Source organism: Canis lupus, chromosome 37 (assembly GCF_011100685.1).
Source record: "Canis lupus familiaris isolate Mischka breed German Shepherd chromosome 37, alternate assembly UU_Cfam_GSD_1.0, whole genome shotgun sequence".
Taxonomy (NCBI): Eukaryota; Metazoa; Chordata; class Mammalia; order Carnivora; family Canidae; genus Canis; species Canis lupus.
This window is the reverse complement of record NC_049258.1, coordinates 9941564-9968352: the sequence shown is the minus strand read 5'-3', so window position 1 is coordinate 9968352 and position 26789 is coordinate 9941564. Positions and strand designations below refer to the sequence as shown.

At 40.2% G+C, this 26789-nt stretch overlaps 1 protein-coding gene across 16 annotated transcripts in view; it reads right to left on the bottom strand.

The window, feature by feature from the left end:
- The window catches only part of NIF3L1 (NGG1 interacting factor 3 like 1), a 42370-nt gene that overhangs the window by 15471 nt on the left and 110 nt on the right, over nucleotides 1–26789 (bottom strand). For 4 of the 16 annotated variants that reach the window (XR_005385218.1, XR_005385219.1, XR_005385217.1 and 1 more), the window contains exons 1-7: nucleotides 26514–26785; nucleotides 24374–24834; nucleotides 23385–23547; nucleotides 21768–21894; nucleotides 19622–19760; nucleotides 9175–9258; nucleotides 304–440 (exon numbers count right to left, since the gene is read on the bottom strand). Coding sequence is in view for 10 of the 16 variants with exons in the window: in XM_038585310.1 (XP_038441238.1) it covers nucleotides 3494–3678; nucleotides 9175–9258; nucleotides 19622–19760; nucleotides 21768–21894; nucleotides 23385–23547; nucleotides 24374–24809 (1134 nt within the window). In the remaining 6 variants the exon portion in view is untranslated. The other 12 variants (XR_005385221.1, XR_005385222.1, XM_038585315.1 and 9 more) reach the window with 12 other exon arrangements.

The following is a 26789-nucleotide window of genomic DNA, read 5'->3' as shown; positions in this document are numbered from 1 at the left end:
TTACTTGCTTCTGACAAGGGTCAACAGACCTCAAAACCTTGATTTTTCTGGCTGCTCTTAATAAAATGGCCAAATGAACAGGTCCAAAAACGGCATAGGGGATGCAGAACAGGCATTCTTACAACTCTACAAGAATTGATTAAACACCACTGAATTCCCGATGCAGAGTGCTAAATCTGTTCCTGTGATACTCTAGAAATTGATTTTCTTAGCATGTTTGTCATTTTAATAAATGAGCATTTCATATAAAAGATCAGTGAATTTAGGGAATAGATTTTGCTTATCTTTTTAAAAAAAACTTACTTTAGAAGTCTATTTCTTCTAATTCAAATGTGGAGCCGTAGCACTGTATTTTCCTACATTCTAGGAAGCGAGGAGACTCTTGCAGCTTAGTCCTGAGCCATCAGAGGGCCTGCGTTATCAGACTGTGGCTCCTAAAACTGATGGATAAAAATGGGTTACGCAAAGGACTTTATTCTCAGGCTTCCTGTAATTACTTCTCCCTTAGGAGGGTCTCCTATCTTTTGGTATTTCAAACTGCTAAGACATTTTAATTCATGTTTATTGAACACTACGTAGAAGGCTCTATGCTAGATAGAGGAGTTGTAAGGAATATGAAGGAAGAAATATTATGGGGTTTTAATAGCTTTATTAAGTTACAGTATTCTTAATTTGCCGAAAATAAATTTGAAATAACCGATGCTATGGAAAATATAACTAAGTTATATTTTAAACTGAGTTTAATAGAAAGCTAATTACCATGTTTTCATAACCATTTTGGTATCTACCACACTTCGGCCTTGAGCCCTCCCATATTTAGGTCACCACCCTTATTTTGTTACCTAACATCCTGCAACAGCAGCATTCTCTCTCCGGAACTGAAGTGCTTGGGCCCCATTCAAGTATCTGAATCAGCATTTTAAGAATCTGCATTTTAAAACTCCATCTCCATACATTTTTCTGCACATTAAAATTTGAAAAGCAGTGGGGCAGCCTGGGTGGCTCAGTGGTTTAGCACCGCCTTCAGCCCAGGGTGTGATCCTGCTCCCTGCAAAGAGCCTGCTCCTCCCTCTGCCTGTTTCTCTGTGTCTCATGAATGAATAAATAAAATCTTAAAAATAAAATCTTAAAAAAAAAAGCAATGATATATACAATTAACACCTTAAAGTTAACAGTTCAGAAAATCTGACAAGTGAAAATAATTCATCTTTGGTGATACTTAAAAACAAAACTACAGAGGGACATATTTGAGGATATTTTATTTAGAAATTTTTTTTTTTAAGTCAGAGACCCAGGCAAAGGGAGAAGCAGGCTCCCCACAGAGAGCCCAATGTGGGATTTATCTGGGAATCCAGGATCACACCCTGAGCCCAAGACAGATGCCCAACCACTGAGCCACCAGGCATCCCAAAACTTTAAAAATTGTAGTAACAATGGCATTCTTTTTTTTTTTTTTTTTACGATTTATTTATTTATTCAGAGAGAGAGGCAGAGACACAGGCAGAGGAAGAAGCAGGCTCCATGCAGGAAGCCGGACGCGGGACTCGATCCTGGGTCTCCAGGATCACACCCCAGGCTGCAGGCGGCGCTAAACGCCGCGCCACCGGGGCTCCCCAACAATGGCATTCTTAAAAAAAAAAAAAAAAAAAAAAATAATGGCAATAGCATGTCCAATCATCATTAAAATCTTTGATCCATTAGATCCTTTCTGAAACTCAGCAAAAGGCACTAATCTACAACCTTCAGCGTGAATAAATGTTCAAGGTGAGATCACGTCTTACCTTCAGTGCCATAAAGGAAAAGGTTTAAGAATCCCTGTCACCAAGCTATTTCCCAAGCATCATCTCTGACCATACCCTTCCCGCCTCCTGCTCTCTGCCCTGACAGTAAGTGAATTGTGGGCTTTTTCAATGCATTGTGCTGCTTTTCCAGTGTTTGTTCAAGCTGTGCCTGATTGCATCCTACCCTTTCCCCAGGAAACCTCCTCTGTAGGCCCCCTGCGGATCTTCAGCATGTAATTACAATAGCCTCTCAGGCATCATCTCCAAGCCATCTGCTCTCCCATTCCCTAGACCTTGACCTCGACCATCCCTCATCAAAGCTTTCTCCTTGGCTTCTGACCCTTTGCCTCCTCTAACCTTGGAATCAGGGTCATTTCTAAGGCTCAGTCCTATTAGTTATTTCTGTAGTGAATCAATATTACAGGTGAACCACCGAGAATAATGTGTAAATTAGGATCCCAAGTCTTCCAGAAGATGATTAGTAGGAAAAGAGTCCCACAAAAGAAATGCAGGTTGTGGAAGGGGAGGTGTGCGAGGGGGGGATGGGGTAACTGGGTGACAGCACTGAGGAGGGCACTTGATGGGATGAGCACTGGTATTACATGTTGGCAAATCGAACGTCAATAAAAACAAATGAAAAAAAAAATGTAAAATTCTTTCCTTTCTCATCTTAGTATTTTAAAAGATTTGCTTTTGTCATTCCAAAGGAAAAAGCTCTCTGCTGAGACACTGGAAATATGCATAGAAGGATTCAAAAGAAAAGCCTCCCATACCATTCGGGAAAATCCCAGTTAAAATGGATTTCTTTTCCTTCAGAATTTCTTACATACCTCCTGTATCAGGTTTATTATCAATGTTCATTAAAAAGGAGTTAAGAACAGACTCTGGAACCAGACTGAGTTTGTGTCCAAACTCCCATCATTTCCTAGCTATGTGGCCTTGGGCAGACTCCGTAACCTGTTTGTTTACTCATCTGTAGAATGGGAATAATACCTGTATTCTTGTTTCTGAAGATTAAAAGTGTTTATAACATACCTGAGAGTGCCCAGGACAAAATTAGCATCGTATGGTAACTGGGAATATTTTGGAAGCTAACTATCTTTTTATAATACTAATAAAATTCCAGGTGAGTTACCTAAAAAGCACTAAAACAGTCATGAATAATGACCATGTATATTAAGAAAAAAAAACAAAAACAAAAAAATAAAACCTCATCCTGATTCTGAAATTCAGCTGAGAGATTAGTGATCTGGGAATGGGAACATAGAGACAGACCTTATCACCCTCTGCAGGCTGTTATCTACAAATAAGTATTCCTATCTCAAGTTTTTTAAAGTACATTTTAAACTAGCCAAGGGCAGAGAGATCTAGAATGACACATCCCATCTATAATTAAGCAAAGGAGTTGCTCAAGCAACTTACCAGAATGCTAAGTAAACAGATTTTAGTGGATCTTTCCTGGAGTTTATAATGAATATATGCTTTACATTTATAATCTTAATTATCTTATAATGAATACTTATTCCTGAATGGTAGTTATGTTATGGTTTTCACCATATGAGCTACAGAACATTTGGTGAACAGATTTACAAACAAGAAATAATATACATTTTAAGACATTCTTCCAGGAGGAGTCTAACTCTGATTTGTGTTATGCATTCAAGTTGGAGCCAATTGGTTTGTAGACTGTCATCCTGTCCTTTCTGTATGCTTTATACCACATGAAGAGGGTCCCTGTCTGTTTCTGACAGGATAATATTAATCTTATTCTCCAAGTGAGCACCCAGCATATCTCGAAGATCAGAAAGAAAGCCTCGTTCAGTGTTGCTATGTTCACAGAGGATGACATTTATTCCTTGGGATGCAGCATCCAGAACATCATGATGGGACATCTCACCTGCCAAGAGAGGAAAGAGCAAGTACTTAAATATTAGACACAGAGTCTGTAGAATGTTGAACCATAACTGCATAAATACCAAGTTCTCATTGTGTAAAAAAGCAGAACTTTACACATAAATCTAGAAAGTTATATTCAGGCTTTATTACATGTTCTCCAATTAGAAAGAGACAGACCATCTCACTGAGAATTCCCAATTCTTTCTCCTTGGCAGACTCAAGTCAAGTATCTAAACCCACATATACAACAGTATCTAATACTGCCAGAACTAGACCTATAAGAACACCCGTTCAAAATGTTTCCATTGGGGCGCCTGAGTGATGGTGACTCTTAATCACAGCTCAGCTCCTGATCTCAGGGTCATGAATTTGAGCCCTGCATTGGGCTCCATCTCTCACATGGAGCCTACTTCGAAACAAACAAAAACCCCAAAATGCTTCCATTATAAAAATTAAAAACTAAGTGAACTGGGGCTTTCAGAAATCTCTCGTATTAAAAAATAAAAAAAATAATAAAAAAACTCCTATAAATATTAAAAGGTATAGAAAATCCTGGGTGTACTTCCCAAAGACTCCTTTTGGCTTTATGAACACCAAAATTTTCAGTATCAGCTCTAGTCTAATTCATAAGGATGAAATAAATTTAAGGTTATTTCTAAATTAAAGACAAGGTAAAAAATAAAAATAAAAACATGCATTTATTTTCCTTTGACTTAGGCAAAATTTCTAGAAACTCTGAAGTTTCTAGTACAAGAGGATCTCTCATCTTTTGGAAAAAGATTTTAGGAAAACTCAAGTGTTTTGCATTTTTTAAAAACCCCACTTGTGAATCTGATGACTTCTAATTTACCAGCAAAAATATACTGTACAATTTGGCTTATTCATAACAAGCATAATATTGAAATCTGTTTAGAGCTCTAAAAGCATTAAAAAAAAATATGGAAAAAAAGTTTTTTCCCCTGAAAAATTTTCAATCCTTTACATTTTTCCCATCTCCCCAGTATGCGTCATTTCGTATATGGGACAGTTTTTATTCAAGCACTTTTTAAAGTTGTGTGTGTGTGTGTGTGTATTTTAAGATTTTACTTATTTATTTTAGAGAGCACTTGGGTGGAGGGGCAGAGGGAAAGAATCTCAAGCAGACTTCCTGCTGAGCACAGAATCTGACCCTGGCACCCTGAGATCATGACCTGAGCTGAAACCAAGAGTTGGGATGCTTAACTAGTAGAGCCTCCCAGGAACCCCTAAAATATCTTAATCTATAACAGCAAAATATTTTAATCTATAATAGAAGAAAAGACCCTAATGGGCTCCGTTAGAAGCCATGCTTCAGGAAAGACAAGTCTGGTGTCTGAACGATTCCACATGCTCTGATGGACGTGGGGGAACCTGCAAAGACTCTGCAATACTAGCTGAAGGCAGGGGCACCCGGGTAGCTCAGTCAGTTAAGTGTCTGCTTTCTGCTCCAGTCATGGTCTTGGGGTCCTGGGATCCAGCCCTGCATTGGGGACCCTGCTAGGTGGAGAGCCTGCTTCTCCCTCTGCCTCTGCTGCTCCCCACCCCCACTTGTGCACTCTCTCTGTTGAATAAATCTTTTGTTTTTTTTTTTAAGATTTTAAAAAATTTATTCATGAGAGAGACAGAGAGAGAGGCAGAGACACAGGCAGAGGGAGAAGCTCCCTGTGGGGAGCCTGATGTGGGACTCAATCCCAGGACCTAGGGATCACAATCCATGCCAAAGGCAAGGCTCAACCACTGAGAGCCCCAGGTACCTCAATAAATAAAATCCTAAAAAAAAAAAAAAAAAAAAAAAAAAAAAACTAGCTGAAGGCAAGGGGAAGAGAAGCCTAGCTCAGGATGGTAGCTGTGGGAAAGAAAGAGCAATGAGAGAAAATTTCTATCTGCAAGGAGCAAGCTCTCCATCTGCTGGTCTTTCCACAATAAGACCCTTAACAACCTGATACTACCATGTTCTGCTCAAAGAAAGGGTGATGAACATCAACAGAGGCCTATGTGTGGCTTTAAACAATTCTGAATTGCATTAATTTATCTTATGCACATATTGCTTAATAATTTAAAAAATCAGTTTAAGAAAGTAATTATTTATGAGAAAACAATCACATGCCCCAAATTAAGAGATATATCACAAAACAAATGGCCTATACTCTTCAAGAAAAGTGCCAGTGCTCTGGACAAAGCTGAAGAACTATTCTAGATGCAGTGATCATGGACTAGATATCAATCAGAAAAAGAAATGCAACAACACGGATGCCTGGGTGGCTTAGTAGTTGAGCATCTGCCTTTGGCTCAGGGCGAGATCCTAGAGACCGGGGATCAAGTCCCACATCGGGCTCTCTGCATGGAGCCTGCCTCTCCCTCTGCCTGTGTCTCTGCCTCTCTCTCTCTCTGTGTCTCTCATGAATAAATAAAAATAAAAAAAAAAAAAGCAACAATTCTGATCAATTAGCAAAATAAATAGACTACATATTAAATAAGTGTTTGGGTTTTTTTTGTGGTGGTTGTTAAAGATTTTATTTATTTATTCATGAGACACAGAGAGAAAGCAGAGACACAGGCAGAGAGAGAAGCAGGCTTCCCCGCAGAGAGCATAATATAAGACTAGATCCCAAGACCCTGGGATCACGCCCTGAGCCAAAGGCAGAGGCTTAACCGCTAAGCCACCCAGGGGTCCCTTAAATAAATGTTTTAACAATATTAAATTCCTGTATTTGATCTCTTTCCATGTCCTTGTTCTTAGGAGGTTATAATGTCCTTGTTCTTAGGAGGTTTATGTTGATGTATTTAGGGATAAAATAAAAGGCCACGTATATAATTTATTATTAAATGGTTTTGGGAAAACAAATGAATAGAAATATATTTATACACACACTCATAGATATTTATAGACATACATACATGCATACATATATGTGACACAGAATATGCACATGTAGCAAAATATAACCATTAGCAATCTTTATTTTTATTCATTTATTTTTTAAGTAAGCTTCCATACCCAGCATGGAATCCAACATGGGATTGAACTCACAACCCAGACCTGAACCAAGATCAAGAACTGGATGCTTAACCAACTAAGCCCAGGTGCCCCTATAACCATTAATCTTAAGTGAAGGACATACAAAAGCTCATTGTACTATCCTTGCAACTTTTCTACAGGTCTGAAATTCCTCCAAAGTAAAATGTTATAATTAACTTTATTTTTTAAAATATGTATTCATTTAACAGAGAGAGAGCAAAAGAGAGCAAAGGGAAGAGCAGAGGGAGAGGGAGACAAGCAGACTCCCTGCTGAGCAGGGGGCCGACAAGGGGCCTGATCGAACAACCCTGAGATCATGAACTGAGCTGAATGATTTTTTATTTTATTTTATTATTTTATTTTACTTTTTTAATTTTTTAATTTTCAAATGACTATTTTAATTTTTATTTTATTTATTTATTTTTATTTATTTATGATAGTCACAGAGAGAGAGAGAGAGAGAGGCAGAGACATAGAGGGAGAAGCAGGCTCCATGCACCAGGAGCCCGACGTGGGATTCGATCCCGGGTCTCCAGGATCGCGCCCTGGGCCAAAGGCAGGCGCCAAACCGCTGCGCCACCCAGGGATCCCTCAAGTGACTATTTTAAAATTAACTGTAGGGGCACCTGGGTGGCTCAGTTGGTTGAGCATCTGATTCATGGTTTCGGCTCAGGTCATCATCTCAGGATTGTGGGATAAGGCCCTAGGTCGAGCCCCCTGCTCAGCAGGGAGTCCACTTGAAGATTTTCTCCCTCTGCCCCTACCTCCTGGCTCACACATGCACGCACTCTCTCTAAAATAAATATTTAAAAAATTAAAACAATAAATAAATAAAAATAGTCATATAATGCCGTAGGTATTTTGTCAAACTCCTTATACACTGAAAGTTGATTTCAATCTAGTACAAGTTTGAGGGCTTATACAAATTTTACATCTTCAGAAGAATAGAAAACAGATACTGGTCATGTGCACTTGTAGTAAGTTCAGAGAAGGAATAGTAACGGAGAGGCTTAGGAAGTAGCCATGGGAATAGCCAGAGGGTTAAAACCCTGGATTCTGGTCCTGGAAGTAAAAAAAAAGTAATTTTTTAAAAAGATTTTTATTTTTAAGTAATCTCTGTACCCAATGAGGGACTCGAACTTACAAACCCGAGATTAAGAGTTGCATGCTCTACTGAATGAGGAACATACAAAAGCTCATACTGAATGAGCGAGCCAGGAACCCTGAAAAAAGTATTTAACTAACTGCCTCTCTCCTAACCCTAAGGAGGAACAGAGGTGGAAATGCAGCACGTAGAGCAAGTGTACAAAGTGCCTCCAAATCTTTTGAATGAGCAGTCACGTTACCTATTAGATGTTATGCTCAAGGACAAAGCATAGAGCCAAAGTGCCAAACAAACACTGTCCAATAGAAATATATACCGCAGGTTAAGAACAAAGCAATGGGGACTGGAGAGGAAGGCATGACCATCAGGGCAGGAGCCATATAGTGTCAGAAAAAACTTCTCAGAGGAGGTATCTCAACTTATCACTAGAAATATAAAGAAAGAGGCAAGAAAGGCATTTTAACCAGAGAAAACAAAGGTTGCATGAAACAAGATAAACATTCAGGCTTGGGGAATCCCTGGGTGGCTCAGCGGTTTAGTGCCTGCCTTTGGCCCACAGCGTGATCCTGGAGACCCAGGATCGAGTCCCGCATCGGGCTCCCTGCATGGAGCCTGCTTCTCCCTCTGCCTGTCTCTTTCTCTCTCTCTCTCACAAATAAATAAATAATTAAATCTTTAAAAAAATAAAATAAAATGGAAATGCAGAAGGTGTCCCATTAATTGACATGAAATCTAAGAGAAATCATGTGTAAGAAGAAGACACATGCTAAACATCAGTCTTTTAGATAATCTAATAATAAATTGTTGGGGCACCTGGGTGGCTCAGCTGCTTAAGGCATCGGCTTTCAGCTCAGGTCATGACCTCAGGGTGTTGCTTCTCCCTTTCTCTCTGCCATTGCCCCTGCTTGTGCATGCTCTCACTCATATAAATAAATAAGGTCTTTAAAAAAAATTGTTAAATGATTCCCCCCCCTTTTTTACATTTTATTTATTTATTCATTCATGAGAGACACAGAGAGAGAGAGAGAGAGAGGCAGAGACACAGGCAGAGGGATAAGCAGGCTCCATGCAGGGAGTCACGTGGGACTCGATCCTGGGTCTCCAGGATCAGGCCCTGGGCCAAAGGCGGTGCTAAACCGCTGAGCCACCCAGTCTGATTTTTCCCCCTCTACAAAGATTATGGTCTGTCTCCAATTTCACTGTAGTTCCTGTTTAGTTCAGGACTAACTACAGTTGTTAGATCAATTTACATAGTAAGTGCTATCCTAAATTCTATTTTTTATCTTGTAAAAAATAAACCAAGGTTGAGAAAACATACACACAAAAAAGAAAGGGAGACCCAAAGGCTGTCCTACCTGTGAGGTAAAGGTCGGCCTCTGCCCCTTGTAGCACCGTACTCCCAGAACCAGCACACAGGGCCACGACTTTGACTGGAGACTCTTCAAGATAAAACAAACAAGAGACCAATACTTTACAATTCCCCTTCATTTTAATATTACAATTTGTATCAAAAATACTTCATGTAATGCAGGTATCACTCCTGGTCTCATCAACAGTATATGAACTTTGCTTACTATATTTTAAAAAATAACAAAACATGTCTTCATATAAACAAGCAAATTATTCTTTGGTATTGCATAAGTAGTCCAGCACAGGGCTGTTATTTCTTCAGATGTATGTGGCTGCACAGCCCACACAGGGTACCACCAAAGACTGCTAACAGTGCAGCTCTAGGCTTCCTCCTTGCTGCTCGGTAGAGTGACCTCTCCTGGGTTTCCAGGCAACATTGAGAAGTGGGCCAGGTACTATCTCTATTATCAGGTGAGAAATAAAAAAAGCTAGTTAAAAGTATGTTACAAATTAATATAACACATATTTTTAAATATCATATTCAATTTAAAAGAACATCTGGGGGACACCTGGGTGGCTCAGTAGAGTGCCTCCCTTCAGCCCAGGGCGTGATCCTGGAGTCCCAGCATTGAGTCCCGTGTTGGGCTCCCTGCATGGAGCCTGCTTCTCCCTCTGCCTGTGTCTCTGCCCCTCTCTGTGTTCTCATGAATGAATGAATGAATGAATGAATGAATGAATAAAATGAAGAAAGAAAGAAAGAAAAGAAAAGAAAAGAAAAGAAAAGAAAAGAAAAGAAAAGAAAGGAAAGGAAAGGAAAGAAAGAAAAGGAAAGGAAGGGAAGGAAGGAAGGAAAGGAAGGAAAGGAAGGAAAGGAAGGAAGGAAAGGAAGGAAAGGAAGGAGAAAGAAAGGAGAAAGAAAGGAGAAAGGAAGAAAGGAAGAAAGAAAGAAAGAGAGAGACATGAATAAATAAATAGGGACACCCAACACCCAAGTGGCTCAGTGGTTGAGTATCTGCCTTTGGCTCAGGGCGTGATCCTGGAGTCCTGGGATCAAGTCCCACATCAGGCTTCCCACATGGAGCCTGCTTCTCCGTCTGCCTGTGTCTCTGCCTCTCTCTGTGTGACTCTCCTGAATAAATTACTAAAATCTTAAAAAAAAAAAAAAAAAAAAAAAAAAAAAAGACCATCTGAAGAGTTGAAGAATAAAATAACAGAAACTTTGAAGCCCAAATCCAACAATTATTTAGCCCTTAAGGCTTCTAGAATGGGCACTTCATTAGTGACTACTCTGTTTGAAATATTTTAAAGATTTATTTGAGAGTGTGTGCATGTGTGAGCAGGATAAGGAGAAGAGGAAAGAGAGAGAATCCTCAAGCAGACTCTACACCAAGCACAGATCCTGACACAGGGCTTGATCCCAGGCCCCTGAGATCACGACCTGAGCTAAAATCAAGTCAGACTCTTTACCGACTGAGCCATCCAGGCACACCTGGGGGTATTTTAAAAGAGACTGAGGGCACCCTCTGCACAGAGAGCCCTGGGATCCCCTGGCCTATACCCACCTTCAGCTATAGCTGTCCTGCCAGGGTGCTTTAGGGACCTCCCTAGCCCAAGCCCCACCTCCATTCCAGCTGCGCCAATGAGGCACCCACTGCACAGAACACCCTGAGACACTTGGCTTACACTCACTTTAGCTTCAGTTGTCCTGCCACGGCATTCTCTGAGAGCTTTGGGACCATCCCAGTCAATACCCACTTTAGCTACCGACATCCCACTAGGAAAGCCCTAGTGCAGAGTGCCCTGAGACTCCCAGTCCATGCTAGACACTGCTGCTGCCAGCCAAAAATCACACACAGTCTACTATACAGGAAGGCCCATACACAAGACCATTCCTTCAAGTTTAGGAGCAGTACCTGTTCTTCCTGATTCATAGAAATGAACACAGAAAGTCAAGCAAAACGAGGAGCCTGAGACATATATTCCAAATGAAAGAACAAGATGAAGCCTCAGAAAAGAACTAAATGAAACAAAAATAAACAATATTGCCAGGTAAAGAGTTTAAAATAATGGTCATAGAGACGGTTACCAGACTAGAGAGAAGAGTAAAACAATTCAGTGAGAACTTCAACAAAGAGACAGAAAATATAAAAAATATAAAAGACAGAACTCTCTATGAGAGTTGAAGAATATAACTTAAATGAAAAAAAGGTAGAGGAAATCAACAGATTAGTGCATGCAGAAGAACAGGTCAGCAATCTGAAAAACAGGGTAATGGAACACACTCAACCTGTAAGAGCAAAAGAAAAAAAATTTTTTTAAAGATATTATTGATTTTGGGCAGCCCTGGTGGCACAGCGGTTTAGCGCCGCCTGCAGCCCAGAGTGTGATCCTGGAGGCCCTGGATCAAGTCCCACGTCAGGCTCTCTGTATGATGCCTGCTTCTCCCTCTGCCTGTGTCTCTGCCTCTCTCTCTGTCTCTATGAATAGAATAGAATATTGATTTATTCATGAGAGATGCAGAGAGAGAAGTGGGCTCCATGCAGGAAACCTGATGTGTGACTCAATCCCAGGACTCCAGGATCACACCCTGGGCTGAAGACACTCAACTGCTGAGCCACCAAGGTATCCCAGAAAAACATTTTTTAATGAGGACACGTGAAGGGATCTCTTTAACATCAAGCTAACAAACATTAGCATTATGTAGGTCCCAGAAGGAGAAGAGAAAAAGAGGCAGAAAACTTATCTGAAAAAATAATAGCTGAAAACTTCCCTGACCTAGAGAAGGAAGCAGACATCAAAGTTCAGAAAGCACAGAGAGTTCCAAAAAGATGAACCCAAGGAGGTCCATTCCATGACACATAATAATTGAAATGTCAAAGACTAGAAGAGAATTTTAAAAGAAGCAAGTGAAAAGCAAAAGCTATATATAAGGAAAACCCTAGCATGCTATCAGCTGATTTTCAGGAGAAATCTTACAGGCCAAAAAGGAATGTTCATGATATATTTAAAGTGCCAAATGGAAAAAAGCCTACCATCAATAATAATCTTCCTGGCAAGATATTCATTCAGATTTGAAGGAGATATAAAATGAGTTTCCCAGACAAGCAAAAGTTAAAGGAGCTCATCACCACTAAACCAGACTTACAAAAAATATTAACTTCCTTAAGTGGAAAAGAAAAATCCATAATTAGAAGAAAGTTACAAATAAAAAGATATAAAATAACATATACAAAAATATGGAGGAGGGAGTAAAAAAAAAGTCCTTTTAAAATGTGGTCCAACTGAGGCACCTGGGTGTGTCAGTCAGCTGGGCAGCCAATTTTTTTTTTTTAAGATTTATTTATTTATTCATGAGAGTCACAGAGGCAGAGGCACAGGCACAGGCAGAGGGAGAAGCAGGCTCTCCACAGAGAGCCCAATGTGGGACTTGATCCCAGATTCAGGGATCATGCCCTGAGCCAAAGGCAAATGCTCAACCACTGAGCCACCCAGGCATCCCCTGGCAGCCAATTCTTGATTTTGGCTTGGGTTGTCCTTGGATTAAGCCCCAAATGAGGCTCCGTGCTCAGTGGGGAGTCTGCTTTTACGATTCTGTCTCCCTCTGCCCCTCTCCTCATTTGCTTGCTTTCTGAAAATGAACAAATGAATCTTTTTTAAAAAAGTGTTCCAATTTAAGTGACCATCAAATTATTATAGATGACTGGGTGCCTGGGTGGCTCAGTCAGTTAAGCATCTGCCTTTGGCCCCAGTCATGATCCTAGGGTCCTGGGATTAAGCCTAGTATCAGGCTTCCTGCTGGGTAGGGAGCTTGCTTCTCCCTCTCCCTCTGCCTGCTGCTCCCCCTGCCTCTGTCAAATAAATAAATTTCATTTTAAAAACTTTTAAAAATTGGGATCCCTGGGTGGCGCAGCATTTTGGCGCCTGCCTTTGGCTCAGGGTGCGATCCCGGAGATCCGGGATCGAATCCCACGTCGGGCTCCCGGTGCATGGAGCCTGCTTCTCCCTCTGCCTGTGTCTCTGCCTCTCTCTCTCTCTCTCTCTGTGTGACTATCATAAATAATTAAAAAAAAAACTTTTAAAAATTATAAATGGCTATATGCTTAGGATTCCATAAATAAACTTCCTGGTAATCACAAAACCTATAACAGATACACAAAAAGAGAAAAAAAAACAAGTATAACACTAAAGGAAATCATCAATTGTAGGAAAAGGGAGCAAGAGAAGAAGAAAGGAACAGAGAAGAACTACATAAACAACCAGGATGAACAAAATAACAGCAAGTACATAACTACCAGTAATTACTTTAAATGTAAATGGTCTAAACGCACCAATCAAAAAACTTAGGGTGGTGGAACAGATAAAACACAAGACCCAACTATAGGCTGCCTTTAGACTCACTTCAGACCTAAAAACACATACAAACTGAAGGAGAAATAATGGAAAAAGATATTCCATGCAAATGGAAGCAAAAGATAAAAGAAAAAAAAAAGCTGAAGCAGCAACACATAGACAAAATACGCTTTAAAACAAAGACTAAGGGATCCCTGGGTGGCGCAGCGGTTTAGCGCCTGCCTTTGGCCCGGGGCGCGATCCTGGAGACCCAGGATCAAATCCCACGTCGGGCTCCCGGTGCATGGAGCCTGCTCCTCCCTCTGCCTGTGTCTCTGCCTCTCTCTCTCTCTCTCTCTCTCTCTATCATAAATAAATAAAAATTAAAAAAAAAATAAATAAACCTAAAAAAAAAAAATAAAAAAAAATAAAAAAAAATAAAACAAAGACTAACAAGAGACAAAGAAGTGCATTACATAATGATTAAAAATCAATGCAAAAAGAGGATATAACAATTATAAATATCTACATCCAACATTGGAGCACCTAAATACACAGAGCAAATATTGACATAAAGGGAAAATCTGACAGTAATACCATTATAGTAGGGAACTTTAACACCCATTTACATCAATGGATAAATCATCCAGGTGGAAAATCCATAATGAAACAGTGTCTTTGTTTTGTTTTGTTTTTTTTAATTTTTATTTATTTATGATAGTCACAGAGAGAGAGAGAGGCAGAGACACAGGCAGAGGGAGAAGCAGGCTCCATGCACCGGAAGCCCGACGTGGGATTCGATCCTGGATCCCCAGGATCGCGCCCTGGGCCAAAGGCAGGCGCTAAACCGCTGCGCCACCCAGGGATCCCTGAAACAGTGTCTTTGAACAACACATTAGTCCAGATGGACTTAACAGATATACACAGAACATTCTATCCAAAAAAAGTCCAGAATACACCTTTCCAAGTGTACATGGAAGATTCTCCAGGATAAAGCACATGAGAACATAAAACAAATCTTAATAAATTTAAGACTGAAAATAAATAAATAAATAAATAAATTAATTAAGTAATCTAAGACTGAAATCGTATCATGGGTCTTTTCTGACCACACAACATGAAACTAGCAAGCAATCACAAGAAAAAAAACTGGAAGAAACCACAAACATATAAAAGCTAAACAACCAATGGTTAACAAAGAAATCAAAGAAAAAATAAAAAGATACATATAGACAAATAAAAATGAAAACACAACAGTCCAAAATCTGAGACACAACAGAAGCAGTTCTAAAAAAAATTTAGTGATGAAGGCCTGCCTCAAGAAACAAGAAATACCTGAAGTAAACTATCTAACCTTACACTCGAAATAGAAAAAGGACAAAACCCAAGGTTAAGGTCAGTTGAAGGAAGGAAATAAAAGATAAGAGCAGAAATAAGTGAAAGAGACTAAAAAAAAAAAAAAAAAAGGAAAAGATCAATGAAACCAAGAGCCATTTCTTTGAAAAGATAAAATTGATAAACCTTTGGCCAGACTTATCAAGAAGAACGAGGAGGACCCAAATTTAAAAAATCAGAAATGAAAGAGAAGTAACAACTGACACAACAGAAATAAAAAGGATGAGAGACTACTTTGAAAAATTACATGCCAACAAATTGAACAATCCAGAAGAAATGAATAAGCTCCTGGAAATACACAATCTTCCAAAATTAAATCAGGAATAAATAGAAAATCTGAACAGACTGATTCCTAGTAAAGAAATTGAATTGGTAATCAAAAAACTCCCAACAAATACAAGTCTAGATGAACTTACAGATGAATTCTAACAAAAACTTAAAGAGAGTTAGTATCTATTCTCCTCAAACTAGTCCAAAAAATAAAAGAGGAAGGAAAGCTTCTAAATACATTCTACAAGGCCAGCATTACCCTGATTCCAAAACCTGACACTCCAAAACTACAGGCCAATATTCTTGGTGAACATGGATGCAAAAATCCTCAACAAAATATTAGCCAACCACATTCAACAATACATTCACCATGATTGGGCAGCATTTATTCCAGGGATGCAAGGATGCTTTGATAGTCATAAAATCAATGTAATTTACCCCATTAACAAAGCAAAGGATAAAAATAATATGATCATCTTAAGAGACACAGAAAAGGCACTGGACAAAATTCAACATCTGCTCAACAAAGCAGGTTTACAAGAAACATTCCTCAACATAATAAAGGCTATAATATGAAAAACCCATGGCTAACATCATATTCAATGATGAGAAACTGAGAGCTTCTCCTGTAAGATCAGGAGTAAGATAAGAATGCCCACTCTTCCACCAGAAGTCCTAGTCATAGAAATTAAACAAAAAACAAAACATATCCAAACTGATAAGAAAGAAATAAAACTCTATTTGTAGATGACATAATGGTATACATAGAAAACCTGAAGGCTCCACCAAAAAATGATTAAAAGTAATAAATGAATTTAATAATGTTGCAAAATACAAAGTTAATATACAGAAATATGTTACATTTCTATACACTAATAATGAAGTAGCAAAAAGGGAAATTAAGGAAACAATTCCATTTACAATTGCACCAAAAAGAATAAAATTGGAATAAACTTAACCAAGGAGGTCGAAGTTCTCTATTCTGAAAACTATAACACACTGTTAGAAAACATTGAATATAACACAAATGGAAAGAGATTCCATTATCATAGATTTGGAGAATACTGTTAAAATGTCCATACTTACTGAAAGCAATCTACAGATTCAATGCAATCCCTAACAAAATGCCAATATCATTTTTCACAAAACTAGAACAAATACTCAAAATTGTATGGAATCATAAAAACACCTTGAATAGATACAGCAATCTTGAAAAAGAAGAACAAAGCTGGAGGCACCACACTTTCCGATTTCAAGATATACCAAAGGTTTAATAATCAAAACAGTACAGTACTGGTACAAAAACAGATACATAGATCAATGGAACAGAATAGAAGCCAGAAATAAACCCACATTTATATTTGGTCAATTAATCTTTGATAATGGAAACAAGAATATCCAATGGGAAAAAGTCTGTTCAACAAGTGATGCTGGGAAACCTGGACAGCTACACATAAAAGAATAAAACTGGACCACTTTCTTACACCATACACAAAAACAAACTCAAGACAGTTTAAAAACCTAAGTGTGAGGGCAGCTGGGGTGGCTCAGCGGTTTAGCGCCACCTTCAGCCCAGGGCGTGATCCTGGGAGACCCAGGATCGAGTCCCACTTTAGGCTCCCTGCATGGAGCCTGCTTCTCCCTCTGCTTCTCTCTCTCTCTTTTTCTCTCTCTCTCTCTCTGGTGTTTCTCAAGAGTGAATAAAAAAAAACCTAAAAAAAAAGAAAACAAAAAAAACTAAAACAAAAACCTAAATGTGAGACCTGAAACCATAAAACTCTTAGAAGAAATCATAAGCAGTCATTTCCCTGACATTAGCCTTAGCAATATTTTTCTAGATAGGTCTTCTCAGGCAAGGTAAACAAAAGCAAAAATAAATTATTGAGACCACATCAAAATAAAAAAACTTTTGCACAGCAAAGAAAACCATCAACAAAATGAAAAAGGCAATCTACTGAATGGAAAAAGACATTTGCAATGATGAATCCAATAACAGGTTAACATCCAAAATATATAAAAGAACTTAGACAACTGACACTAAGGAAAAAAAAACAAAAACCTCAAATAATCCGATTTAAAGATGGGCAGAAGACCTGAACTAACATTTTTCCAAAGACATAAAGATGGCCAACAGATATGTGAAGAGATGCTCAATATCATTCATCATCAGGGAAATGCAAATCAAAACCACAATAAAGTATCATTCACACCTATCAGAAAGGCTGAAGTAAAAAAGACCAGAAATAACAAGTGTTGCTGAGGAGGGGAGAAAAAGGAACCCTCATCCATTGTTGATGGGAATACAAACTGGTACAGTCACTGTGGAAAACAGTATGGAGATTCCTCAAAAAATTAAAAATATGTATACCACATGACCTAATAATTCCACTACTAGGTATTTATGCAAGGAAAGTAAAAACACTAACATGAAAAGACATATGTACTTCTATGTCTACTGCAGCATTATTTACAACAGCCAAGCTAAGGAAGCAACCTAAATGCTCATCAATAAATGAATGGACAAAGATGCAGTAAACACACATAATGGAACATTTACTCTGCCACAAAAAAGCAGATCTTGCCATGGATGGACGAAGAGGGTTTTATGCTAAGTGAAATAAAAGTCAGAGAGAGAAAGACAAATACCATATGAGGAATTATATATGGAATCTAAAAAAACAAAAAGCAGGAGACCCATAAATACAGAGAACAGACGGTTGCCAGAGCGGAGGGAGAATGGGCAAAATAGGTGAAGGGGAGTTAGGAGACACTTCCAGAATGAATAAGTCATGAGGACAAAAGGTACAGCATAGGGAATATGGTTCATGGTATTTTAACAGCATTGTATGGTGACAGATTGGTGGCCACACCTAGTGAGCACTTGCTGAATCATTATGTTGTACACCTGAAACTAATGAAACATTATATGTCAACTACACTTTAATTAAAAAAAAAATAAAACAGAGATGCCTGGGTGACACAGTTAAGCATCCGACTCTGAGTTTCAACTCAGATCTTGATCTTAGGGTCATGATCTCAGGGTCATGAGATCAAGCCTCACTCCCAGCTCCCTGTGGTACAGTCTGCTTAGGATTGTCTCTCTCCCCCTCTGCCCCTCTCCACCCCTCTACACATGCCCATGCACTCTAAAATAAATAAATAAATCTTTAAAAATAATTAATCAAATAAAAATTTTAAGTCTTAAAGAAAATAATCAAAAAAGCAGTTTTGGAGTTGGATCAGAAGTCAAATCTCATCTCTACCATCCATTTTCTTTGGAAACTAACTCCCATGAGTTGTTGTGGACTAAGTTACCTATATTTCTGAATGTCAATTTTTTCACCTGTAATATAATGGGAATAATAATCCTACCACACAGCTAACATGTACTATACTTAATGTGTGCCAGTCACTGTGCCCTGTCACATGGATTATACTACCTTGATGAGTCAGGTTTTATTATTACTGCAGTTTTTACAGATGAGACTACCATGACACAGGGGTGTTAAATAACTTGTCAAAGTCATGCAGCGAATAGGACAGATGAATTTGAACCCAAGTCATTCAGAATCTACACTCATAACAACTATGCTCCACTCACTGCCTCTGCAGTAGGAATTCACATACTTAGGACATTCAGTATGTTGCTAGGCCCAACAAATGTTGTTTTTTTTTTTTTTTTTTTTAAAGATATTCATGATCCATGAGAGACACAGAGACACACACACACAAAGAAAGAGAGAGAGAGAGAGAGAGAGAGGCAGAGACATAGGCAAAGGGAGAACCAGGCTCCATGCAGGGAGCCCAACGTGGGACTTGATCCCGGGTCTCCAGGATCACGCCCCAAGCTGAAGGTAGGCACTAAACCGCTGAGCCACCCGGACTGCCCTATTCTGTTCCTTTCTTCTGTTCCCCAAGATACTGGGAAAAGCCAAAAGATAAGACACTGGCTACAAGACTCAAACTGTAGTGGATCACTATTTATCACCTCACTATAAAATATCACCAGTATTGTAAAATATAATATTTGCATTATAATTAGAGCAATAATAATTAACAGCTCTTTTCGTGGCCCATGGTAGGACTACATTTCATGCCCTGACTTGTACTGGCAGTGTGATTAATTCTGGACAAGAGTTGAACAGAAAACATTCCAGGCTAGAATGTTTAACTGATGTGTTTAAGACCCTCCGAAATGCCTCCTCTGCAACACTGATCAGCCTATGGTGAAGAGACTTCTGCTGACTTGAAATGAACACCAAATATGAGAGACATAAATCTTGTTTGAGCCAATGAGATAACCGAGCCCACCCTGATTGATAAAATAAACCATCCATCTTCTGTGAACTAATGTTTCCTGTCACTTATATTAATATAACCAAGAGCTATAACTTGGCCCATATACTACATAATACTACATTAGTAGGTACACTGGACAAATAAACAGTACATATTTACCTAAGGTCCTTCCTACCCCAAGAGCAAGGCGAACATGAGATAGTTTAAGGTGCCTTTTGATTCGATCAATCATGGTTGCCAAGGAAACAGATTCATCCAGTGTGCACAACCGTCCCATTCCAGTGTGTAGAAGCAGAGGCTGAAGAGAAACAGAAGTTAGAAAAACTGTCCATTTCAGTCCTAGAAAACAAACAGCAAATGCTGAGGACAATAAAATATGCACTGTGAGCTTACTATACCCAGTACCAGGCTAAAGTTTGGTTATGCAAAATGACAAAAACATTCTCTGATTTCTAGGAGCTCAGTGTTCTGTAAAGGCAAATGTTTAGTTAACTAACCACAATAAAAGTGCTTAAATACAAGAGAGGTACTATTTTATGGGAGCCAAAGCAATGACAAAATAAATGAGCTGGGAGTTCAGGTGGGAGTACTTGGAGGAAGTGGAATCAAAGGCTTTACGGACTTGTGTTTCCCAGACCAGAAAAAAGTTTAAAAAAAAAAAAAAAAAGAAAGGAGTGATGTCAGGTGCAGTGTGGTAGGAAAGGGATAGGTGAAATGTGTAAAGGCATGAGCTCAGACACTATAGCTGGTGTGCAGAGCAAGGGATGGGGACAGAAGCCATAGCTAGTCATGAAGGGCTTTGTACATTATGCTAAAAATCATGGGCTGTCTCTTGTAGGGGCTCACTAGCAAGACTACTCATGTCCCAGATGATGAAAGATCAGAATTTCAAGTACTATGGTGACAAAGCAAATAAAGAAGAGAAACAGTTCAGACTTGGGGACAAACTAAGCAGGGCTTGGATTTAGGAGAGGCAAAGCAGGTTGCAGAAACTTGGAAAGTAAGGTAGATGATGATGCCATCAATGAAATAGAAAAAATATGTAAAGGGTTGATGTAGGGGCACCTGAGTGGCTCAGTCAGTTAAGTGTCCAACTGTTGATTTTGGCTCGGGTAATAATCTCAGGGTGGAGCCTGCTGAAGATTCTTTCTCTCTCTCTGCCCCTCCTTCCAAACCCTGCTTTCACGGGTGCACACGTTCTCTCTCAAAAATAAATAAATAAACAAATAAATATATAGAGGACGAGGTCAATATTTGTTATGTGCTGAAGTACCTGTGGGATCCATTAAGTGGAAATGTCCAGAGAGTCCTTGGAAATATGGGTTTTTAAACTTTTTATCTTAAGAAAGCATTCTGAGCCAGAACATCAAGATACAGGAATCATCTTATGAATTGTAGTCAGGTAAAAGGAGCAAATAAAATGGTCCAGGCAGAGGGTATAAAAGGGATAGAACCTGTAACTGAGTCTCTAACCCTAAAAAGTACTGCTATGTAATACTGGGTATCAACTATACTTCAATAAAAAAACAGAATTTTTAAAATTATTTTTTAGAGAGTGCACATGTGAGTGGGAGGGGAGTGGGAGAGATAATTTTAAGCAGGCTCCATGCCCAGCATAGAACCCTACCTCATGACCCTGAGATCATGACCTGAGCCAAAATCAAGTCAGAGACTTAATGTACTGAGCCACTCAGGTACCCCCAAAACCAGAACTTAAAAAAAAAAATACACACACACATATATATACTGCACTGCTAGGACCTGAATGTGTCTGTCCACACAAATTCATATGCTGAAATCCTAACCCCCAAAGACGATGGTATTAGGAGGCAGAGACCTTGGGGGAGGGTACTTAAGTCATGAGAGGGGAGCTGAAATGACTGGGGTTTGCTTCTAAAATAGGCTCCAAGACAGATCCCAGTCCTTCCCATTATGTGAGGACACACAGAGAAGGCAATGCTGGACTACCAGGAAGTGAGCCCTCACCAGATACCACTCCAAATCCGTTGATACCATGATCTTAGACTTCATAACCTCCAGAACTGTAAGAAATAAATTTCTGTTGTTCATAAGCTATTCATAAGCTGGGGTATTTTGTCCCAAATTGTTATAGCAGCCTGAATGAACTAAAACATCTACCAACACTTTCCCACTCCTGGCATGTCTCCCTTTCTCAATATATTCTCCAGGGTATTTTATCCCTCAACACCACCTTGTGCTTCTTTATGTAAAAGTCAATAGCCGGTCAATCTAACAATTGATAATGATCTATCAATAAAAATGCACAGTAATATATTTTTATTACCTTCTCCAGTGACAGAATTTCAGTCTTCTGATAGAATTGTTTGCTCTGGGAAAGAAATGCCACCACCTGTATCAAAGCCTCCTGACTACAATTCAGACTAATCCTTGTTTGTTCTTCATTATCAGTCCTATTTAAAGAAAAAAAAAATCACTTGCTGCTTTAGGATAAATGTAAATGAGATGTAGTTTTTGGTAAAGATTTTGTTTACTTGAGAGAAAAAGAGAGTGAGAGAGTGTGCTCACGGAAAATGGGATGGGGGTGGTGGTGAGAAAATCCCAAACTGACTTTGTGCTGAACTTGGACCTCACTGCCACAGGAGCTCAATCTCGTAACCCTGAGACCTGAGCTGAATCCAAGACTCGAATGCTTAATCAGATGCTTAACCAACTGAGCCACCCAAGCACCCTGTGAAACATATTTTGAACGATCTATGGTTTACAACCTCCTATAAAATAGATTAGATTACATGAAATTTAGGATTCAATCCCAAATCAAACTATTTTCTAGAATAATATTTTTCAAATTTCAGCATGCATCAAAATCTCCTTGCAGACTTTTTAAGATTTGAGACACAGAACACAAGAGAGAGGGGCAAAGGGAGAGGGAGAGACAATCTCAAGCAGTCTCTGCATTCAGTGGGGAGCCTGACAACAAGGCTCAATCTCATGACTCTGAGATTATGACCTGAGCGGAAACCAAGAGTTGGACACTTAACTCACTGTGCACCCAGGCACCACAAAAATCTCCTTGTAGACTTATTAAAAACACAGATTGAACTCTCCCCTCAGGGTTTCAGATCCAGTAGGTCTATTAGGGATCTGAGAGTTTAACTTTCTAACAGTTCCAGGTGATGCTGATGTTGCTGACCCAGAGACCTCACTTTGAAACCACTGTTATAGGGACACCTTAATGGCTCAGCAGTTGAGCATCTGCTTTTGGCTCAGGGCATTATCCTAGAGTCCTGGTATCGAGTCACGATAGGGAGCCTGCTTCTCCCTCTGCCTGTGTCTCTGCCTCTCTCTGTGTGTGTCTCATGAACAAATAAATAAAATCTTAAAAAAAAAAAAAAAAAAAAAAGGAGAGAGAGTAAACCTATGTAATGTGTTACCAGTAGGGTTTATCTAGGGATGCCTGGGTGGCTCAGTGGTTGAGCATCTGCCTTTGGCTCAGGGCGTGATCCTGGGGTCCTGGGATCAAGTCTCACATCAGGCTCCCTGCAGGGAGCCTGCTTCTCTTTCTACCTATGTCTCTGCCTTTCTCTGTGTCTCTCACAAATAAATACAATCTCAAAACAAAAGTTGTTTTAAGGGTTTACCTATATCTATATCTATATCCTCTCAAGTAAAAACCACCACCTTTCAACATTAACAGGAGAATTAGAAATATTGTAAGTAAAAGGTGTAGCATAGTCCTTCCCACATAGAAAACAGTGTTACTTGTCATTTTTATTGTTTTGAAAGGGTCCCATGGAGCACCCACATGCAAATGAGAAGTAGGCTGCCTTAGAAACCCGCCCTGGGGGAAAACAATTTGTTTCAGACCTAAATACTGGGGTTATAGAATTTATAAGGAAGATTCATACAAATACACATAAAAAAGGAGGAAAATATATCGTACCTAGTAGAAAAAGAAGTGACAGAAACATCTGCAATTCGTTTCACTGCAGAAATAACTTTGTCCAGGTCTTCGGTACCATTAACACTGAATTCTACTCTGTGTGTTCCCGTTGTAGGGTAGTTGGGAGCTCTGGAAGGATGTATGGGCCTGGAGGTGCAAACTCCTGGGGAAAAATTGTGTGCTTTTTTTTTAATTAAAAAGAGAAACCATTATGGGCACAACTTTTAAAAAATGAGTTTTTAAAGACTGATTCTCAGATACTTATATAACATATACACACACATCTCTTACCTATACATCCAAGAGCCCCCATATTCTAGGGATTTAGCACAGACATACAAAACCAAATTTACTTTCAAAATTATTTTCCAGAACTCTTAAATATCACAAAAACTTGACTCATGAATTCTTAGAGGATGTACAGAATTGTGACTGCTTCCTATACTTCTTCATGTAAATCATCATTCAGGTTGCAAATGCTCATAATCTACTTGACCACATTAATCCAGATACGTCATCACAAAAGCTTCAGCTCCAAATGAGTAAACTAAAATAACTTACTAAAAAATAAAGCTAAAACACATAAGTTAAAGTCCTCCATTGCATGGAGCATGAGTAAGCAATAAAACTCTGATATCTTAAAAAAAAAAAAAACCTCTGATATCTATTTTACTGACAATATGAAGTAGATTCTGGAGACGGCTGTGCTTTTGACTCAATTTAACAAGCACTTCTCAAATTTCTGGGTGCTAGGCACGTTGTTCCATGAGTGAGGACTCACAGCAATGACGATTTCCTATGCTTTCCTTATTCATTAAGGATAAAAACTTATCAAATACAACTGCCAGATTTCACATTATTTTTAAATAGGTAAAAATAAAATAATGGTACACACATATAAAGCAGTTAACATTCTATTCAAGACACTTTAAAATTTCAAAGCATTTGTAGGGAAAATATTAAACATGAAAAAATAAAAGGCTTCTCACCAAGCCCTTTTGCCAACCAGCTGTTGACTCCTTGGGGTGCAGCATCATAGGCGGTGTGAGGAGAGTAAATACCAACTCTGTTTTCCAGAGCCCGGATCACCAGGCGCTCCTTCCAGGTTTTCCAGGTTATGTGTTTTAAGGGTCGAAAAATAGGTGGATGGTAGGAGAGAATGAGGTCCGCCTTTTTTTGCAGCGCCTCCTCCATCACTTCCTCAGTCAAGTCGTTGGTAAGGAAGAGTGTGTTTACAGTGTGTGGTGGGCTTGGTTCCACCAGTAAGCCAACATTGTCCCAACTCTCAGCAAGGGAGAGGGATGCAAAGTCATTCAAGGAGCAAAGGAGCGCCTTTAAATCCATGGAGGAATGGCAAGAATTGTAGATGAGGGAATGAACAAGCCGGACTGTTCTGGGAATGAGGCGTACACGAGACGACAACATACAGAAATCAGGTAACACTGAGTATCTGAAGCCAAAACACAGAAAATGGTACAGATACATACTTTAGGCCTGGACCCTTGAGGGAGCAAAGCACAGGAGCAAAAGAGCTGTAGTCACATACCCCTGGGTTCAAATGCAGAGTCGGCCACCTACCAGCACGTGGTATCTCAGTCATTTACCCTCTCTGAGGTTATGTTTTCATTTACAAAACGGGAGACGCTACAGCCTACATCAGAGGCTAACCACAGGAGCAAATGAATTAATACGTGTAAGTCACCTAACATGAGCTTGGTACATAATACACAAATGTTCATCCCCACTTTCTCCACCCCACACACACCTTGGTTCTTTTCTTCTCATCTTTGCTTTAATCATCCTCCTGCCTTCTCCAGTTCTCTAAATATTACCCTTCCTTCCAAGTCCTAAATAAAGCTTTTCTTGACAAACATTTCCAGTGTCTAGGCCCTATACTAAACTAAGAGTCAACTCCAGTTAAGAATCCATGTACAGGGGATGCCTGGGTGGCTCAGCGGTTGAGCATCTGCCTTTGGCTCAGGGCGTGATCCTGGAGACCCGGGATCAAGTCCCACGTCGGGGCCCCCGCATGGAGCCTGCTTCTCCCTCTGCCTGCGTCTCTGCCTCTCTCTCTGTGTCTCTCATAAAGTCTTAAAAAAAAAAAAAAGAATCCAGGTACAGGGACGCCCGGGTGGCTCAGCGGTTTGGCGCCTGCCTTCGGTCCAGGGTGTGATACTGGAGACCCAGGATCAAGTCCCACGACCGGCTCCCGCATGGAGCCTGCTTCTCTCTCTGCCTATCTCTCATGAATAAATAAATAAAAATCTTAAAAAAAAAAAAAAGAAAAAAAAAAGGAATTCACCCACTGTCCTACAAATAAAGAGAAAATTAAAAATCCAGGAATATTTATATTTTTGAAGAAAAGCATTCATAATATGCATAATAACTGGGATCCCTGGGTGGCGCAGCGGTTTGGCACCTGCCTTTGGCCCAGGGCGCGATCCTGGAGACCCGGGATCGAATCCCACATCGGGCTCCCGGTGCATGGAGCCTGCTTCTCCCTCTGCCTGTGTCTCTGCCTCCTCTCTCTCTCTGTGACTATCATAAATAAATAAAAATTAAAAAAAATATGCATAATAACTGACAAGGTATAGCACAGCCAACCGAAAATCTAATCAAATATTAATAACCTAATTTCAAAAAACTTTTTCAATAAATATGCTCAAATTCGTTGAAAAAAAAAAGTATGTTTTCAGCAAAAAAAATGTTTACTATGAGGTGTGCGCACTTATTCAGTGTCTGCTCTGAAGGGACGTGGGGCCTCCGAAACCCACTGGGGCCTGGGGTCGCGTGAGAGCTCAGGTCCTCATACCACTCTCCTCTCCGGATTCCAAGCACCGACGCTGCGCTCTGCACTCACCCAGGCTGGCGGGCGGGCAACTGAGGCCGCGGGGGCCAACGGCTAAATTTGAAAGAACCCTTGAAAATACCACCACCCTCCCACTTCACGGATCAGGAAGCAGCGAAGCGGCGTGGCTTGACGCCATGAACAACGGGGGGCGGCTTTGCCGGCGGGTGGGGGGGCGCCCACTCGGCAGCCAGCCCGACTCGCAGGGCCGCGGCTGTGTAACCAGGTACCCGACCCCTGTCGCTTCGCCCTCTCAAGAATGAGAAGAGGGCCCCGCTTACGTTGTGCTCGCGAGGTTTCGCGGGACGGCGGGGAACGAGGCCTAGCGTGGCACGCCCCCGCCCTACAGCCAGCCAGCGGCACCCTGTTGCACTGCGCCGGCTCTCACTTCCGTCCCACTTCAGGCCGCTTCCAGGGCAAGGCAGACGCCAGACGCGCCGGAAGCTCCCAGTCAGCACTCCTGCCCTCCCCGCCGGGGGCCCTAGGCTCCCCAGCCACACGCCACTTTCCGGCCCGCGTCTCCCCCCTCTGCCTCCTTTCCCAGAAACGCCCTCACA